This window comes from Hemitrygon akajei, chromosome 9 (genome assembly GCF_048418815.1).
Source record: "Hemitrygon akajei chromosome 9, sHemAka1.3, whole genome shotgun sequence".
Lineage (NCBI taxonomy): Eukaryota > Metazoa > Chordata > Chondrichthyes > Myliobatiformes > Dasyatidae > Hemitrygon > Hemitrygon akajei.
In genome coordinates, this window is record NC_133132.1 from 53,972,488 (window position 1) to 53,989,405 (window position 16,918).

The 16,918-nt window shown below is 41.3% G+C and overlaps 1 protein-coding gene across 1 annotated transcript in view; it reads right to left on the reverse strand.

Annotated features, from left to right (window-relative positions):
- Positions 1-16,918, reverse strand: part of ppp1cb (protein phosphatase 1, catalytic subunit, beta isozyme) — a 117,446-nt gene that overhangs the window by 21,080 nt on the left and 79,448 nt on the right. Inside the window, exon 3 of the mRNA XM_073056018.1 lies at positions 608-838. Within this exon, the coding sequence (XP_072912119.1) occupies positions 608-838 (231 nt within the window). The remainder of the gene's footprint in view (positions 1-607; positions 839-16,918) is intronic.

A 16,918-nucleotide genomic window follows, 5' to 3' on the forward strand; every position in this document is an offset into this window, starting at 1 on the left:
GATGATTAAAAGGCATTTGATGAGCATAAAAGGCATTGAGCTCATATAGGAGTGAAACCTTGTTGTCATCTATGTCATCTGGTTTGTAGGTTGTGGTAGTATTCAAGCCCTGCCATAACTGTCAAGCATCCTTCAGTGATTCAAGTTTGGTCCTGAATTGCCACTTCACATACGAGTTTCACATTGCCAACTGAGGCCTCCTTGTCATGTGGACAAAGCCAGTGAACTCCTGGCTCTCATCCTGTCCTGATACAAGGATGTAAGGACAGATTTCAGGCGGTGGGTGATCCAGTACGATCTGGCCCACTTTCATTTCCATGTTTTCTGCCTTTTGGGGTTTGGGCTGCATTATGAACTTTCACCACATAAAATTTTGCTAATTTTGTTTGCTAAGTATACAACTGAACTTTGTTTTATTTAAACTTTTTTTGGATTACTTAATAAATCTACAAAAACCAACTTAAACAAAATTAAGCTTTTTTACTGCAAAATGGAATCAGTCACTTTAAGAAACAACTCCCCCCCAAATTATTTACATTGTTTTATTTGAACTCTTCTCCCCAGACTTTATAAAATGTGCAGATATTATATTTAGCCAAATACTCACATTCATCATAGAACCCATAGATACGATTGATGCTGGCGCACTCATGATTTCCCCGCAAAAGGAAGAAGTTTTCTGGGTATTTGATCTTGTATGCTAGGAGGAGGCAAATGGTCTCTAGAGATTGCTTCCCCCGATCTACGTAATCTCCCAAGAACAAGTAGTTTGCTTCAGGTGGAAACCCTCCATATTCAAACAACCTCAGAAGGTCTGTGTACTGTCCATGAATGTCACCTAAGGGGTAGAAAGTTTAAAATTTACTTTCATTTAATTCCCATTTAATATACTGAGTCATTTTTATCTTAATGGAATTAATATTAGAACCATAAATAGGAGTAGCCATTTAGCTCGTTAAGCATTCAATAAGATCATAGCTGATATGACCATAGGCGCAGCTCCACCTCTAGACCATTTTCCTGTGATCCTAAATTCCCTGATTATGCAGAAACCTGTGTCTTAAATATATTTAATAAGGTAGCCTCTAAAGTTTCCCTTGGTAGGAAATTCCACAGATTCACTACTCTCTGAAAAGTAGTTTCTTCCCATCTCCATCTTAAATCCATTCCACTGAATTTTGAGATTATGTACCCTATTTCTAGTCTCACTAATGAGCGGAAACAACCATCCTGCTTCTATTTTAACAACCCTCTTCAAAAATTTATGTGTCGATAAGAGCCCTTCTCAGCCTTCTGAATTCCAGTGAGTATGGTCCCAAACAACTCTATCTCACCTCTTAGGTTAAGCCCCTCATCTCCAAATCAACCTGATTAACCTCTTCTGCACTACCTCCTAAGCCAGTATGTCATTCCTCAATGTTTCAAAGCACATTTCAAACCATATTTAACAGAGTATGTATACAGTTTACAACCTGAAATTCATCCTCTTCACAGAAGTCCATGAAACAAAGAAACCCCATAGAGCAAAGCCCCGAAGACCCCTTCCCCGCACCAGTAAAAGCACCGACCCCCCCAACCCCCAAATTGCATGCAGCAGCGTGAAAGAGTCCATTGATCCAGAGTTCAAACTACAGTTCGCAAACCAGCAATTCAGTATCTCAGACAAGTTCTCTCTTTCCAGTGAGGGAGAGAGGGGTCACTCCTGCAATAAGAGTGGAGACCAGCAACTCACTGTTCCAATGTTACAAACTTTCACGTTGTTTCTCCAACCGCATATAGCTCTCCAGGTGTTGCCTCACCAGTACCCTGTACAGTTACAGCATAACCTCTCTGCTCTTAAATTCAATCCTCGAGTAATGAAGGCCAACATTCCATTTGCCTTCTTGATAACCTATTGCAACTGCAAACCAACCTTTTACAATGCATAAACACTCAGCACAACAGCATGCTTCAATCCTTCACTGATGTTTTATCTTCCCTTCCAAAGAGGATGACCTCACATTTACCAACATTGCACTCCATCTGCCAGACCCTTGCCCATGCACTTAACCTATATTTAACCCTCTGCCGACTTACTGCATCCTCTGCACAATTTGCTTTTCCACTTGGTGTCATCAAACTTCAGATTCACTACACTCAGTTTTCTCTTCCAAACCATTAAGGTATATAGTAAACAGGTGAAGCCCACCACCAACCCTTGTAGCACTCCACTCACCACTGTCCAAAGAAACACCCATTTATCCCAATTCCTATGGTTAACCAATCCTCTATCTCTGCTAATACTTTACCCCCAATCTATGCATCCTTAACTAATGGTCATGCAGGATCTTAATGAGTGCTTTCTGGTAATCCAAGATCCACAGATTCTCCTACACTCATTATATGCTCCAGCCAGCTTGGCAAACAGGACCTGCCCTTAGATTGAACCACTTCTATCTAGATGTTTCACTAATTCTTTCTTAAAGCATTTCCCAGCCTCAGATATTAAGGTAATTGGCCTATAGTTAGCCACTTTTTGCCCACATCCATTTTTAAACAAATGTGTGACATTGTCTTCCAATCTGCCAGGACCTGCCCGAAGTCCAGATAATTTTGGTAAATTATCACACTATAACTTTTGTCATTTCTTTCAGTACCTGGGATACATCCCATCAGGATTAGGGAACTTGTCTACCTTTAGTGCACGAGTGATTGCATTAAGGCCCTCTCCTACTGTATTGAATAACATCTCTATTTGGCATATTTCCAGTCTTAAATAAGGACATCAAATAGTACAAAAAAAGGAACTGGCCCTTCAACCTACTACTTCTGCACTGAACACTATGCCAAATTAAAACAAAACCTCTTCTGCGTGCACATGATCCATATCCCTCTATTCTCTACATTTTCACATGCTTTCTAATAGCCCTTTAATGCCACTATGATAAACATTCTTCCTGGAAACTCTCTAAATCTTCTACTCCTTACTTTAAACATATGACTGTTATTCATAAATAACTATTAGAAAAAAAGTTTCTCACTATTTAATGTTCCTTATCCTTGTGTACACTTTAATTAGGCTCCTTTTCAGCATTCTAAGGACAACAAGTCATCCCATCAGTTTCTTCAAGTTGCTGAAACACTACATACCAGGCAACAATCAGGTGAATTCCGTCAGCACCTGCTTCATTGTAATTGTACCCTTTGTTTAACCTGACAACGAGTACAGCACACAATACTCCAGTTGTGGTCTCAGCAATGTTGCACCATAAATTTACTCGGAACTTGAACCTCCCTGCTCTTATATTTTATGCCAGCTAATGAAGGCAGGCATGACACATACTTTTAAAGGCCTCATCTATCCATGCTGCAGTTTTCAGTGATGTGTACACCAAGAAATTCTGCTTCGTAATGCCTCTAAAATGATCATCCTTTTTCCTGTTCCGAAGTTCTACCCTAATGTTCATCAGGAACAGAAGCCTGAAGGCATATACTATTCAGGAACAGCTTCTTACACCCTGCTATCTGATTTCTAAATGGACATTGAGAAAAATGAACACTAGTTCACTACTTATGCCAGTGATATTAATCTGATTCTGATTCATTTGAAGGAATTTCCAAGATATTTTTCTTCTTCCTTAATGAAATAATATATTTCTTCACTAATATCGCAAAACCTCATTTTACACTCCTCCCTCCTTGCACCCCAACATTTCCTCTTGAAGATTCTGAACCATGGAACATTGAGTAGTCAGTTCCTGCCAATCACTGTGACATATTCCTATACGTTTACCATTGTTTTAAGTTAATCATCCTTGTTAGGCTGCTTCTGCTCCAACCTTGCACCCATACCACAGACTGGGGAAATTCCTCTGTTGCTTATGTTGTCATGTTTCTGTCCTATCCTGCCATATATTTTGAAAAATGCCATTTTGGGATCTTGCAGGTGCACGTTATGTGAGTTGCAATTCAAAACTAAATCTTGGGTTTATTTATAGTGATTTTTTAAATTTTGGCTGAACTTTAAAATGGTTGCAATATATTCTAATTCAAGTGCTGGATGACTAATTTAAACATGTCATTTGTTTCAGTTCTTTAGAGAACAGTCTTTCAAAGGGCCGGTAGGTTAGATGAACAGCAATCACAACAAACATGATGGTAGTACCAAATAAACTAAACTAGTCCTATCAGCTGCTATACTATAGAGTGACACCAGATAATAATTTGTGCTGCAATGACTATTTATGGGGTGATTCTTCAAATTGGAATCTGTGGCTGATTGCCAATAACACGCCAAAGGGCAATGGTCACCAAAAATAAGCAAATTCATCGCAGTGCAATCTTATTTGATTTCATGTCTCATCAATACTTAGATGCAGTTTTACATCTTCATGTATACTAAGCTACATACAAAATTTACAAAAGCCTGCATAATTTATTTTAAGAAAAATCAAGTGTAAAGCATCAGTACTATTACCTGTATTTTACATTAACATTTATATTTGGTGTTAGATGAGCAGCATAACTATTAGCAAGCAAAATATTCATTCCATTAAATTCAGAGTCATTTTGCTGACACCTTTTAGTGACACCATAGACAGCTGTAAAGTTAGAAATGGTTTTGCCTGCAGCTTGTTACAGTTTTTGATTTCAATGATTGCAAACAGCTTAGATTTGTAAATGCAACACTGAAGCATTCATAAGGTGGAAGCCCTCATTATGTGGGGTAATTTATGACGTGGATAAAAGTAAAAGGCTGTTAAAGACATTGCAAACTCTGCACATGAAGCCAACTCCAACTCTACAAATGCCAGAAACCACTGGGAGACAGAAGTTGAAGTCAAGCGTGCTGCTAGAAGGAGACAAACAAGTTGCCCAATTTGGTCTATTATGCAAATTGTTGATATGCAAACAAAAAGCAAATCCAACCAGGTGCTCCCTATGTAGCAAAATGCTCCAAAACCCACTTCAAAACATTTGGCTTTCCCTTAGAATCTGGGTCAGAAAACTAGATCAAATTCACAACATGAGCAGATACTATCATCACTATAAATAAGGCTGAGTAATCGGTGAGTCATCGGTACCCATCAGCACATATTAGTGAATTTGCTGTTTGAGCATCTCAGGATGCACTGTGGCAATGCACATTTCATGATTTGTTGCACTGTGTGCCAGCTGGAACAGGTCACTAGTTCACTGTCAGCTGTGCTCACAAGCTAACCACTCCAGAGCATGCATATCCGAGTGTTTTTCCGTGATTACTGTGTGACTCGGACTTAGCTATGGAACAGCAGATCTATTTGAAACAAAGAATTTTCTTTCTCAAACTGCAACAGTGCAGATTCCATCATCTTTCTCACCAATGAAGTTAAAGCTAACTGGTACCCTGTCATTGGCACTTGTTTGGCTCTTCCTTTTAAAACAGGGGAGCTGCATTAATTTCTCTTAGGAACATCTGGCATGGTCTGATCACCTATCTCACTGCATCTGAAGTTCATTGCCTCCTCTATTCAATACTTGATTAAGCATTAACTTCATTTCTTTAAGAAGTCTTTTCAGGGTGCAGGAACCATTAGCAAGCCCAGCAACCATGGCCCAGCTCCAAGCGCTCTCAGTTTCTAAAATCACTTTCGATAGGCAGGAATTCCCAAAAACACCTGGTCACCTGACAGGGCCTGCACCAGAGATCTTGCAAATGAATCCATGGAATTACAATAAAGTTGCGATTTTGGCTTGCATTTTTCTGGATTTAGAAAGAGGAGGCACTGAAGATGTACACTGATTGCAAAGGTATGGTTATCAGTGCTCCTAAGCAACTGCTTTGAGGAAGTGGAAATCTAATACACAAATGCACCGATAAGGAAAGAAACCACCAGGTGCCTGCTTCTTTGAAAGGCTATAATAACAGTGCTTTGCCAAGATTAGGCACTAGCCTGTTGGATTAGTTTGATCTTTAAAAAAAATTGGATCAGGCTTCTGGTCACAGACCCAGAGCATAAAGAGAATTACTAAATAAAGGTGCAGCTCAGCAGTAATCTCCGCTGCAGTGGGTATAGAGCGGTCACAAGGTCATAGTTCAGACAGTAATTTTTAGGTTTGCAAGGATGGTTTCGGGGACAGAGAGGGAGTTATGGTTTAGGATAGGGATTAAAGAAAAAGTAGTGAGGTTGAGCAAGAGTCTGTGTCTCTGCTCCTCGACAGCAGCAACTACATGAACAAAGGACGTCAGTGGACAGATGTTGGGCCAGCAGGAGAAGTGAATGAGGGTTGGTGCACCACCCCAGGTCAGCGAGTCCTATGCGAGATCAGAGGTTCGTACATCAGGAAGCTCAAGGGCCGGTGACCCCTCAGAATGCGAGTTAGCGAGCCTGGAGTTAGAAGTCAGAGTACCAGAAGTCGAGGCCTGATGGCCAAAAGCCCTGGGTCTGCTGGTCTACTGGAGCAGTTGGAGGTCAAATGTCTGCAAGTATCTGAGTTCAGAGGGGATTAGAGGACTGCCTGTGCATGACAGTGGGTGAGAGGGAGGGAGGAAAGGATTGTTTTGCTGTTAGTGCTTGGTTGCTGACATGGTGCTGAGAAATAAAGTTTTTGAGCCAAGTTTCCTTTCCATGATTCCAATGTAGGTACTTGAGCTGCAGAACACTTTGCCGCTGATGAGTAAGGTGTTGAATAGCACAGGCTTAGGAATCAAACATCTTAATTAAGGTGACATCTACACTGGGTAGGTCTTGATTGCTACGTTTGATGTACCATGCACATGGCCTCTTTATCCTTGGACAAAGACATTACTGCAAAGCTCTGCACCATCAAGCCGGTCATGCTCAAACCAATTTCCCCCATCCTTTTTGCAAAGAGAACGGCTAATAGTTCGTACGTTCTTCGCTGCTGCTCACTTATAGTCCTCTGTATACGGACGTGTAGCTGAACAGACCACACCCAGGTCCAGCAGACTCCATCACTGACCCTGTCCACATGCACCATACAAGAAATAGCATATGGCAATCACTAGGTGACGAGAGCTGTCTCCCATGTGGACTGCTGCGTGCTCGGGATAAGTTATGTGATGGTGCACCCAGGGGTAGTGCTCTATTTTAGCCCGTCCCCTTCAGGGCCACTTCCTGCTGGACAAAGTGACCCCTGAGAGATTACATTGGGCCTATTCATTATCACATATTAAGTGAAAAGCACTGGACAGGCATGCTGCACTTCCTTTCAGGGTCTCATGTACTACCATCTCCTTTCAATGATATTATAATCAACCCAGAAACAAGATTAACCGATTTTTATATTCAGTCACTTAAATTGTTTTACGAAGTGCTAAAGCTCTATTGTACAGGCCATAGGCAATAACAACCAGCACCTCATCCACATGAGCCAACACACAGCCCTGGTGGACTATGAGCAAGAGTGGCAGAAAAATACCACACAAGGAAGCACATGTAACCTTTTAAAAATGTACTCCTTGTGCATCTGGGAAGAATGCTCTCAATGTCGGATTGTTTTCTCTCGACCAGGGTCAGAAGGAAGACCAGATAAAACTGTATAAAATTGTGAGGCACGGATAAGGTAGAAATGTCAAACACAAGAGGCAAAAGGACGATGTGCAGAGGCAGATTTGATGTAAATTCCAAAGAGCGGTAGGTGCCTGGAATGCATTAGAAGCAGATATGATAGTGGCATTCAAGAGACAGGCCCATGGATATGCAGATAGAAGGGATTAGTTTAATTTAATTTTGCATCATACCCAGTGTAGTCATGGTAAGACCAAGGACCTGTGAGACTGTACTGTTTTTATGTATCAAACTTTTAAAAAAAAATCTTTTGTGAGCAGCTTACTCAGGGTACATCTCTTCAGAAAGCAAATAACAACCATCTTGATTCTGATGAATTTATGTTGCAGTTTTATTTTTGTTGCATTTTTTAAAGCATGGGTTTAGTAATAAATATAGTGACTATATTAAGTATTCACCCCCTTGGAAGTTTTCATGTTCTATTGTTGTACACCACTGAATATCAGTGGGTTTAATTTGGCTTTTTTGACAGTGATCAATGGAACAATGACTTCTCTGCCAAAGAGAAAACCGATCTCTACAAAGTGATCTAAATTACAAAAACAATACACAAAATTGTTGGTTGCACAAGTTTTCACCCCCTTTTAATATGACACACCAAATCATCACTTGTGCAGCCAATTGGTTTTATAAGTCATAATTAGTTAAATAGATATCTGTTTTTGGAGACCTGTGTGCAGTCAAGGTGTTTCAATTTATTGGTAGTAAAAATACACCTGTAGTTGGAAGGTCCAACAGCTGCTGAAAAAACTACACCATGAAGACAAAAGAATACTCCAAGCAGCTCAGCTAAATGGTTATTGAAAAGCACGAGTCAGAAGATGAATATAAGAAAATTTCCAAGTCACTGAATATCCCTTGGAGTACAGTTTAGTCATTAAGAAATGGAAAGAATATGGCAGCTGTAAATCTGCCTAGAGCATGCAGTCCACAAAATGTGAGTGACCCTGCAAGAAAGGGACTAGTGAGGAGGCCAGCAAAAGACCTATGACAACTCTGGAGGAGATACAAGCTTCAGTAGCTAAGATGGGAGAGACTGTACATACAACAACTGTTCAGAGTACTTCACCAATTGCAGATTTTTGGGAGAGTGGCAAAGAGAAAGCCACTCTTGGGGAAAAAAACTCACATGAAATCTCGGCTAGAGTTTGCCAGAAGGCATGTGGGAGACTTTGAATTCAGCTGGAAGACTCCGTGGTCTGATGAAACCAAAACTAAGTTTTTGGCCATGAGAATAAACATAGTGTTTTGGCATAAGCCAAACATCGTGCATCAAAAACACACCATCTCTACCGTGAAGCACGGTGGTGGCTGCATCATGCTGTGGGGATGCCTCTCTGCAGCAGGCCCTGGAAGGCATGTGAAGGCAAAGGGTAAAATGAATGCACCAAATATAGAGAAATCCTGTTGGAAAATCCAATACAGTCTGCAAAGAACTGAGACTTGGGAGAAGATTGGTTTTCCATTCCATGACCCCAAGCATAAAGCCAAAGCTATATAGGAATGGCTTAAAAACAAAGTCTGTCCTGGAGTGGCCAAGTCAGAGTCCAGACCTCAATCCAATTGAGAATTTGTGGGTGGACTTGAAAAGGGCCGTTCACTCACAACCCCATGCAATCTGACGGAGCTTGAGCAGTTTTGTAAAGAAGAATGGGGAAAAAACTGCAGTGTCTTGATGTGCAAAGCTGATAGAGACCTATCCAAGCAGACTCAAGGCTGTAATTGCTGCCAAAAGTGCATCTAGTAAATACTGACTTGACATACTTATGCAATCAATTATTTTGTGTTTTATATTTGTAATTAATTTAGATCACTTTGTAGAGATCTGTTTTCACTTTAACATGAAAATCTTTCTGCTCACCAGCCACAAAAATGTCAAATTAAATCCACTGTTATAAAACAATAAAATATGAAAACTTCCCGGGGGGGGGGGGGGGGGGGGAAGAATACTTTTTATAGACACTATATTGCAACAGAGAGCAATCAATACATTTTAGTTGCAATGAACCAACAAGACTGTCTTCCTATTTTAAAGATGTAATCCATTTAATCAACATCGTCAGAAATAATCCTGCTTTAACCTATAATGACATTCACACATCCTGAAAGAGCTCAGCTGGAGAACAGATCAAGGCTTGGTTGCTTTGTTACACGTTCCTTCTGCACAGTCTAATGAAGCATGAAGGTGTGATATTGCAAGCTTTACTTTTTCATAGTCCCCAAGCCTTCGTCCTAAAAACAGACAACCTGCCACTTTATGCAAAGTCTCAACTCAAAATAGCGAGTAGGAGCATCATTCTTCACATTACGCAAAGAAAAACCTTCAGAGCTACACCTGCTACAGTCTCTTTACTTCAGCCTCAGGCCCAGCATTGGCAAAGTGGGAAGAAATACAGAATCTTCTAATTATTGCACATTTTCTACCTACACCTTTAATATGCTTTAAATTCACTAGATTAAGATTTATTCCTTTGTCAGGTACAAGAAAGAAATTTGGACTTGCACTGGCCGAGAACAACTAGTTTGGTTCAGATTAGAGATTATTTTTAAATGCACTGAAATGTTAAGCCTTGCTTGCTCAAAAGAAACAAGTAACAACATTTAGAAAGAGCAATAATGCAAAATCATTAATTAGCTGATATGACAGGAAAACAAGATGGCTTGCCATCTTTTTTTTGTGTAAAAACTAACTTGCACTCTCCCCAGGAACCATCGCTTGAGATTCATGTGTCTTATTCCATGCTATATCCCAATAAATAATCTTCTAAAGTGACAGCTGCATGGAATAAGACACATATGACATTTGATTTCAGGACACACATAACAGTGATAATAAACAATTCTTACATAAAATGTTAATACTTTAAATCTATTCAGAGAAGGCTTACCAAGTTAATTAAGAGATAGGGTGGGTTGCTTTATGAGGAAATATCGGATGGGCTAGTCTGGTGAGAGTATGTGATTGAGACACAAGATCCTGAGGGGTCTCAGAAGGACAGCTGTAAAGAGGATGCTTCCACTTGTTGTTGAATCTAGAATTACTTGGTCACTTTTTAAAATTTCAGACAGAGATCAGGTAAAAGTTTTTCCTCCACATAATAGTTCTTTATAAATCTCTTCTCAGGCTGTAGAACCAGAAAACTTCAGTTGTAAAGCAGATGCAGCTAGATGTGTAATCAAGAATGTTAAAGTTTACATTGGGTTTAATGAAGTGCTGGTTACAATCACTGTTCTACTCCTAATTTGTATGCTGAAGTTATTCCTGTCTGCTTTGAACCAGAAGTGACAGCTCTGCAATGACAGCAAAATATTTCTTCACACCCTGAAAAAGAGAAAACACGTGGAACCTTGTAGCACAGAAAAAGAGTTGACCAATTGTGTTCTGAGATAACTCTCTAATCTCACTTCTTTGTTCTTCTCCCCCCCCCCCCCAGACTTGTATTCTTTTTCTCATTTCTAATTCTCTATTGAAAATTATTCTTTGATTGTTTCCAGCAGTGCATTCCAAGTTATCATTGGCACCAGTCTCTACACGGCTAGGAAAACCACTGACAGGAAAGGTGTATAGGTTAACATTAACCACTTGATGTCAAGGTCAGCCTCAAAAGGGACTGTTTCAACCTCTATATGTAGATTCAGAGAGGTTGCTTGCAAACAGGCCCAATAACTGCAGATGCTATTCAGAGAGTCTGTGATTGCTTGTTAAGTAAATAGCCACACCCAAGGCGTAGTGAACAACTGAGAGTCAGTCCAGTGCAATGTTTACATATAACGTGGCTTAGATTTCAGATCATAAATGGTGACATTTTTACCTTTACTGATCAGCACATTACTCACTAATTCACAACGTGTCACCGAGACCTTAAAGTGCAGCTAAAGACACTGAAAGCAAGTTCAATCGTCAATCGCACCACAGCCACTATTAGTTAACTATGGAATAAAAGCAACACTAGAATGTCTGGAGGATCTCAACAAGTCAGGCAGCAGCTATGGAGAGTAATCGACAGTCAATGTCTCATGTCAAGACCCTTCATCTGGACTGGAAAGTAAGAGGAGTGATATGACATCACAAAATTGAGTGGAAGGGGTGTATCAAGGACTGGCAGGTGATAGGTGGATCCAGTGAGGGAGATGAAGATAGGCAGATGAGGGTGGGAATGATGTCAGAAATTGGAAGTGACAAACGTCTGAAAATATGGAATCTGACAGGAGACAATGTGTGGTATGGAATAAAGGGAGGGGAACCAGTGAGAGGAGTGTGTGGATGATAAACCGGTGGGGGTGGGGAGTGGGAAGAAGGTATGGCAAAGACAGGGTGATGAACAAGAGAAAAAATAAAAATAGCAAAAATGGGATGGGGGGGAGAATGGTTATCAGAAGTTTCAAACTTTTATGTTCATAGCACCAATTGGAAACTATCCTGGTAGAATACAAGGTGTTGTTCCTCTTATTTTCTTTGGCTGTGAATTGATATCAGAAAGGCATTCAAGTGCGGGAACAGAAAGTGGAATTGGAATAGCTGGCCATCAGGAGATCCCAACTGCTATGATGGACGGAGTGAAAGTGCACTGTAAAGCAGACCAAGCCTCCAGCAGTGCTCACTTTTGTAGAAGAGGCCATAATGATAGGATGCAATACAGGAGGATACACACCGGATGCAATAAATAGTACTGATGGATTCACGTGTGACAAGCTACCTTTCCGGAAGGGCTGCTTAGCACTCTGGATAGTAATGAGGAAGGAAGTACATGGGCAGGTTTAAACCTTTGCAAGGTTTAAAGGCAAATGCCTGGGCAGGGTCCTCTTGTAGGTAGTGGAAGTTGTGAAGAATATATTGGATGTGTATTTTGGTAATTTAGTGGACACCATTATTGATAACTGCCTTTTATTTCAAGTTGTAAAAAAAAACACTTATCCAGTTTAACCATGTACTTCATGGAAGAAAATTTTAAATAAGAGATTCTGCAGATGTTGAAATCCTTAAGTAACACACAAAATGCTGGAGGAACTCAGCAGGCAGGCAGCATCTATGGAGGGGAATAAATAGTTGACGTTTTGCAGTGACTGAAAAGGACTGAAAAGATTTATCAGGACTGAAGATTCATCAGGACTGAAAAGAAAGATGAAAGAAGCCAGAACAAAGTGGGGAGAGGAGAAGGGAAGGAGTACAAGCTGACAGGTGAAAGGTGAGACCAGGTGAGGGATAAGATTCTCTGGCTTCCCCCTTCCCCTTCATCCACAGTCCACTGTCCTCTCCAATCAGATTTCTTTAGCCCTTTACTTTTTCCACCTATCCCCTCCACCTACCTTTCACCCCCTTACCTGGTCTCAACTGTCACCTGCCAACTTGTATCTCTTCCTCTCCATCTTATTTCAGTTTCTACTGCATTCCCTTCCAGACCCGATGAAGGGTCTCAACCTGAAAACATCAAATATTTCCTCTTCATATGTTCTGCCTGATATGCTGAACTTTGCCAGCATTTTGTCGAGGAAGAAAATTTACCTTCCTTATCAACTATCTCCGGTATATTCTCCATCATAAGATCAATATTGGTGAATCAAAAAGTTGTGAATAGCACGTTTAGTGAGTTGGCCACACCACAGGTAAAGGCTACACAGCAGAAAGGGATGGGGTGGCCACTAGACAGCGTAGCAGTAGGCAGGTAGTGCAGGAGTCCCCTGAGGTCATCTCCCTCCTAAACAGATATACTGTTTTGGATACTGTTGGGGGAGATGTCTCATCAGGGGAAGGCAGCAGCAGCTGAGTTCATTGCACCATGGTGGCTCTGCGGCACAGGAGGGAAGGAAAAGGAGTGAGAGAGCTATAGTGATAGGTGATTCGATTGTAAGGGGAATAGATAGGCGTTTCTGCGGCCGCAAACGAGACTCCAGGATGGTATGTTGCCTCCCTGGTGCAAGGGTCAAGGATGTCTCTGAGCGGCTGCAGGACATCCTGGAATGGGAGGGTGAACAGCCAGTGGTCGTGGTGCACATAGGTACCAACGACATAGGTAAAAATCGGGATGAGGTTCTACAAGGTGAATTTAGGGAGTTAGGAGATAATCTCTGGATTACTACCAGTGCCACATGCTAGTCAGAATAGAAATAGGAGGATATTTCAGTTGAATATGTAGCTTGAAAAATGGTGCAAGGGGGAGGGATTCAAATTTCTGGGGCATTGAACTAGTTCTGGGGAAGGTGGGACCGGTATAAACAGAAAGGTCTGCACCTGGGCTGGAACGGAACCAATGTCCTAGGGGGAGCGTTTGCTACTGCTGTTCAGGAGGATTTAAACTAATGTGGCAGGGGGATGGGAACAAGTGCAGAGAGACAGACGGGTGTAAAATGAGGGTAGAAGCAAAAAGTAGTAGGGTGAAAAGTAAAAGTGGCAGGCAGGCAAATCCAGGGCAAGAAGCAAAAAGGGCCACTTTTCAACATAATTGTATAAGGGCTTAAGAGTGTTGTAAAAACAAGCCTGAAGGCTTTGTGTGTCAATGCGAGGAGCATTCGTAACAAGGTGGATGAATTGAATGTGCAGATAGTTATGAATGAATATGATATAGTTGGGATCACAGAGACATGGCTCCAGGGTGACCAAGGATGGGAGCTCAACATTCAGGAGGGATAGACAGGAAAGAAAAGGAGGTGGGGTAGCATTGCTGGTTAGAGAGGAGATTAACGCAATAGAAAGGAAGGACATTAGCCTGGAGGATGTGGAATCGATATGGGTAGAGCTGCATAACACTAAGGGGCAGAAAATGCTGGTGGGAGTTGTGTACAGGCCACCTAACAGTAGTAGCGAGGTTGGGGATGGCATTAAACAGGAAATTAGAAATGCTTGCAATAAAGAAACAGTAGTTATAATGAGCGACTTCAATCTACATATACATTGGGTGAACCAAATTGGTAAGGGTGCTGAGGAAGAGGATTTCTTGGAATGTATGCGGGATGGTTTTCTGAACCAACATGTTGAGGAACCAACTAGAGAGCAGGCCATTCTAGATTGGGTATTGAGCAATGAGGAAGGGTTAGTTAGCAATCTTGTTGTGCGAGGCCCCTTGGGTAAGAGTGACTATAATATGGTGGAATTCTTCATTAAGATGGAGAGTGACATAGTTAATTCAGAAACAAAGGTTCTGAACTTAAAGAAGGGTAACTTTGAAGGTATGAGATGTGAATTAGCTAAGATAGACTGGCAAATGATACTTCAAGGGTTGACGGTAGATATGCAATGGCAAGCATTTAAAGATCGCATGGATGAACAACAACAATTGTTCATCCCAGTTTGGTAAAAGAATAAACCAGGGAAGTTAGTGCACCCGTGGCTGACAAGGGAAATTAGGGATAGTATCAAGTCCAAAGAAGAAACATAAATTAGCAAAAAAAAAGCAGCACACCTGAGGACTGGGAGAAATTCAGAGTGCAGCAGAGGAGGACAAAGGGCTTAATTAGGAAAGGGAAAAAAGATTATGAGAGAAAGCTGGCAGGGAACATAAAAACTGACTGTAAAAGCTTTTATAAATATGTGAAAAGAAAAAGATTGGTCAAGACAAATGTAGGTCCCTTACAGTCAGAAACAGGTGAATTGATCATAGGGAACAAAGACATGGCAGACCAATTGAATAACTACTTTGGTTCTGTCTTCACTAAGGAGGACATAAATAATCTTCCGGAAATAGTAAGGGACCGAGGGTCTAGTGAGATGGAGGAACTGAGGGAAATACATGTTAGTAGGGAAGTGGTGTTAGGTAAATTGAAGGGATTAAAGGCAGATAAATCCCCAGGGCCAGATGGTCTGCATCCCAGAGTGCTTAAGCAAGTAGCCCAAGAAATAGTGGATGCATTAGTGATAATTTTTCAAAACTCCTTAGATTCTGGATTAGTTCCTGAGGATTAGAGGGTAGCTAATGTAACCCCACTTTTTAAAAAAGGAGGGAGAGAAAAACCGGGGAATTATAGACCTGTTAGTCTGACATCAAAGGTGGGAAAAATGCTAGAGTCGGTTATCAAAGATGTGATAACAGCACATTTAGAAAAAGGTGAAATCATCGGACAAAGTCAGCATGGATTTGTGAAAGGAAAATCATGTCTGACAAATCTTATAGAATTTTTTGAAGATGTAACTAGTAGAGTGGATAGGGGGAGAGCCAGTGGATGTGGTATATTTAGATTTTCAAAAGGCTTTTGACAAGGTCCCACACAGGAGATTAGTGTGCAAACTTAAAGCACACGGCATTGGGGGTATGGTATTGATGTGGATAGAGAATTGGTTGGCAGACAGGAAGCAAAGAGTGGGAGTAAATGGGACCTTTTCAGAATGGCAGCCCGTGACTAGTGGGGTACCGCAAGGCTCAGTGTTGGGACCCCAGTTGTTTACAATATATATTAATGATTTAGACAAGGGAATTAAATGCAGCATCTCCAAGTTTGCGGATGACATGAAGCTGGGCGGTGGTGTTAGCTGTGAGGAGGATGCCAAGAGGATGCAGGGTGACTTGGATAGGTTAGGTGAGTGGGCAAATTCATGGCAGATGCAATTTAATGTGGATAAATGTGAGGTTATCCACTTTGGTTGCAAGAACAGGAAAACAGATTATTATCTGAACGGTGACCGATTAGGAAAAGGGGAGGTACAATGAGACCTGGGTGTCATTGTACACCAGTCATTGAAGGTGGGCATGCAAGTACAGCAGGCGGTGAAAAAGACAAATGGTACGTTGGCATTCATAGCAAAAGGATTTGAGTACAGGAGCAGGGAGGTTCTACTGCAGTTGTACAAGGCCTTGGTGAGACCGCACCTAGAGTATTGTGTGCAGTTTTGGTCCCCTAATCTGAGGAAAGACATTCTTGCCATAGAGGGAGTACAAAGAAGGTTCACCAGATTGATTCCTGGGATGGCAGGACTTTCATATGAAGAAAGACTGGATCGACTAGGCTTATACTCACTGGAATTTAAAAGATTGAGGGGGGATCTTATTGAAACGTATAAAATTCTGAAGGGATTGGACAGGTTAGATGCAGGAACATCGTTTCCGATGTTGGGGAAGTCCAGAACGAGGGGTCACAGTTTAAGGATAAAGGGGAAGCCTTTTAGGACTGAGATGAGGAAAAACTTCTTCACACAGAGAGTGGTGAATCTGTGGAATTCTCTGTCACAGGAAACAGTTGAGGCCAGTTCATTGGCTATATTTAAGAGGAAGTTAGAAATGGCCCTTGTGGCTAAAGGGATCAGAGGGTATGGAGAGCAAGCAGGTACAGGGTTCTGAGTTGGATGATCAGCCATGATCATACTGAATGGCGGTGCAGGCTCGAAGGGTCGAATGGCCTACTCCTGCACCTATTTTCTATGTTTCTAATATTAACATAAG